Genomic DNA, 3707 nt, shown 5'->3' on the forward strand with positions numbered 1-3707 from the left:
AAAATATTGCAGTGTCGGACTGGAACTCTTCAAGTTTATATGCTCTGTTTAAAGTGGAAAGCAAAATCACCCTGTAAATACTAATCAAGAATGGGAAAGAGGTAGAGAGCCTGCAAACAGATTGCCTTGGTTCTTCTGTCTTAGAGCACTTTCCAAACTGCCATCAGCCATATAATATGTAATATATTGGATATAGAGAGGCCATCTCTAAGGAGCAAGAATCTGTATGAGAGCAAGAGAGTAACATAGCCACTTGTTTTCTTTTCAGCCATTTAAAGTTTTGGCAACTGAAACTAACTGGAAAGGCATTAGAGTCAGATATACACAATGCAATTCCTACTGAGAAGGTGGATGGAACCTGCTGTTACATAACTACATACAAAAGTAATAAGGAAGATATATATGCAGATTTATTACGCTGACTGGAAGCTTTGTTTTGCTCAGTTTTCACTTTAATTGCGTGATTTTTTTGCAGTTGTTGTGAATTCAACTCTGATGAAACATCTTGACCACCAAGTAATAGTTATCTTCAGCTTAGGAGATATAATGTTGTTATAGACTTTAGTCTTTAAAATACATGAAGTATGGTTTAAGTGAGCATGGCAATCCAGGAGCTGCTCCAGTTTTAAAATTTCCTATTAGTAAGTTTTCCTTGCACACTGGGACTTTTCTAATTTCCTTGGGGAAGATTAGCAGAAGTATGGAGTTTGATAGGAAATGAGATTTTAGATTCATATAATGTAATTTATGAATTTAAATAGTGGGTTTGAACATGAAAGTTCTCTAGTGGCAAATGAGAATTCATATTTTGCCTTTTATGTAGTTGATTTCAGTACTCTGCAGGGTATGGTTACCTCAGTAAAGTGCTGCTTTTCTCTCTCTGGAAACTCTAGGGCAGCCCTATCTATGGGCCAGGCTGGATCAAAAACCCAACAAACAAGATGACAAGAGGTTTAAACGATTCTTGTATTGGTTTGAAGACTGCGAAGGTTAGTGAAGAGTTCTTTCCTTCTTTTTGGCAATGTAAGTTATCCTGTTGAAAAAATGACTAACACAGGGAATATCAGAGATCTTGCTCCAGTTTTTTTAATGTCACTCTTTACTTAAGAGATTTAAAGTCAAATAGGTAGTTATTTTTTTAATCTTATTTTTTGAACTTTTAAACTACTTAAAGGCTAAATGCTTCTGTAAACCATCCTAATTGTAGACTGCTTGAGCATGACAGATGTTGGTGCTTGTACAAAGTAACTGGGACCACTCTCTGTAAAACAAAGTTTAGATCCATGGCATTTTAATAATTGCATTGAAAGACAACCAAAGCAAAATTGACTAACAGTTTGCCAGAAACTAAATGTTGCATTTCTGTGTTTAGAATTTGTTTGGAATATTGAAGAGGATTTCAAGCCAGTTCCAGATAATCTGGATTCCAGCAAAGGACATGGTGTTTTCTAATGGCAATCCTTTGCCTGATGAAAATGGACATATGCCAGATACCTATGATTCAGCACAGGTAGAACTGGGGAAAGGGAGTGTGTGTACGTGTATGTCAGTTTTTGAAGTGAATTAAAATTAGTTCCAGAGTTAAGAATAGTAGTTAACATATTCAGAAAAAAAAATTTGGAATGTCATTCATTCAGTGTCAGGAAGGATAGTTCTTCTGACATACTGAAAATAATTGCTGTTTGCTGTACAAACTTACAGGCCTTCAGCTGAAGGCACAGTTGTCACATCTGCGTTCTTCAGACATTTCTCTGAGATACTACACAGTTTTTTCTTGTTACTCTCCGTTTGTAGTTAACTGTGGGCTTTTTCAATGCATGTGACAGGTCTAGTACACACTGAAGAACTTCAGCTTTTTACTGTGGTAAAATGCAGTGTTTTCCCATAGGTTGGGTCCCTGTGGAGAAAAATAGTAAGTAGTACTGCTGGCACTCATCTGTGGTAAATTATGAGGCTGAAATAGCACTGGTATTGAAACGCCATGCTGACCCAGGGCTTCTGGAAATCAGTCCAGTGCCATTATCAGAAATTTTGGAACAAACATTGGAGTTTATTGGGACTAATATCAATGCAAATCCATATGGTAAGTTTGTACAGTTTGTTCTTAAATCCTTTTTTTTTATTTCATGCTGCGATGCTGACCCAGGGCTTCTGAAAATCAGTCCAGTGCCATTATCAGAAATTTTGGAACAAACATTGGAGTTTATTGGGACTAATATCAATGCAAATCCATATGGTAAGTTTGTACAGTTTGTTCTTAAATCCTTTTTTTTTATTTCATGCTAGTTTTGAGTAAAAACTATGCATTTCTTTTGTGTAAGTTGTTTTAAAAAGTTCTCCAGTAGCAGTCTTCTTAGGAGAGAAAGGGCTGAAGGAACACCCCCCAAAATACTCAGAAAGCTGAGATGTCATGGGACATGTCTATTAAACCTCTTTTCAGCTGCACGTTTTTTAGGACTTACTATAAAAATGCTTTGCTTTAGTCTTTGGAAAAATATTTTGACTGGAAAAACTGTTTTAACTATTACTATTAAAATATTTTTTTAGATTGTTTCTTGATGGTTTAACTTTTTTCACTTGCTCTTCTGCTGTTGTTTAGTCCATCAAAGTAGAAAATTTTATTCAGCCATTTTTTGAAGCCCCTAGAGTTAGTCATAAGTTGCAATTTTTGAATTATGAAATAAGGATTTTTTTTTTAAGGAAATGTAATTTAATCTAAATTTTGGTTGTGGATTCTCCCTTTAAAAGCCTTTTAACAAAAAAACAATTAAGTATGAGCACAAGTGAGTTCTAACTTCTGAGCTTTGCTGTTAGAGTAACTTGCAAGGATGGGTAGCAAAACAGTAGTACCTGGTCTAAGCATTTTCCAAGTATGTGAAAGAACTGCAACACAAAGTTCTAATAGCTGTATTCTTAGATGAAGGTTCATGTTGAACAGTCAGTGAAGAGGCAATGCAGTTGTTAACAGCCTATCTTAAGTATTAATCCATGTTCTTGAGAAGCTATGCCAGATTTTCAGAAACTAAGATGTTTGTGCCACGGATAGTGATACGAAGTGTGAAGAATTTAGCTAGTGATGGTTGTTGAGGAGGTGATGACAAGGACAAAGCAGACAACTGTATAAATCTCTATGTGCCATGTTTATTACATATATATAAAAAGGAGGAGAAGATTTTAATGAAGAATTATAAATAAAAATGTGAGGAGACAACTGCATTTGATACTTAAAAATATAATTAACTGTTCTCTTAAAGGCAGGGCAATGTGTCCTAATAGAAGTCTGCCTTTATAGAATGGTTTTAAGATAGCTGCAATAACAAATACTGAGTTACCACATGTTAACTAGCAGGAAGATTTTTTGTTTAACATAGGATTAGGAAGCAAGAAGCACCCTGTCCATCTTCTGGTACCACATGGAGCATTTGAAATAAAGAATCCACCTACTTTGAAGCACAATGACATACTGTCTTGGTTTGAAAGCTGCAGTGATGGTAAAGGAATTGTGTGGCATTGTCATGATGGGTGTTTAATCAAGGTAAATATATGAATGGGTGTGTGGAAAGCACTATAATAATTCATAATATGTAAAGTACTGTAACATATTCATTTTTTGCGTTTTTTTCCAATTCTTTAATAGTAAATGTTCTCTGACAAATGAGGTGACAGTAGAATTAGTGAAGCCATTGAATCATTACAGTAACAACATA

At 35.1% G+C, this 3707-nt stretch overlaps 1 protein-coding gene across 1 annotated transcript; it reads left to right on the forward strand.

Moving 5' to 3' along the window:
- Nucleotides 1-268: 268 nt before the first annotated feature.
- On the forward strand, nucleotides 269-3535 carry LOC103801873 (uncharacterized protein C12orf29 homolog; the record flags this gene model as incomplete). Its single annotated transcript, XM_009074310.1, is given in 7 exon segments — nucleotides 269-294; nucleotides 296-384; nucleotides 894-989; nucleotides 1373-1416; nucleotides 1418-1488; nucleotides 1887-2083; nucleotides 3372-3535. Coding segments are annotated over 7 exon segments (687 nt in total), but the record flags the coding sequence as incomplete, so codon positions are not given.
- Between the last annotated feature and the right edge of the window lie 172 nt (nucleotides 3536-3707).

Source organism: Acanthisitta chloris, unplaced genomic scaffold (assembly GCF_000695815.1).
Source record: "Acanthisitta chloris isolate BGI_N310 unplaced genomic scaffold, ASM69581v1 scaffold5535, whole genome shotgun sequence".
NCBI lineage: Eukaryota > Metazoa > Chordata > Aves > Passeriformes > Acanthisittidae > Acanthisitta > Acanthisitta chloris.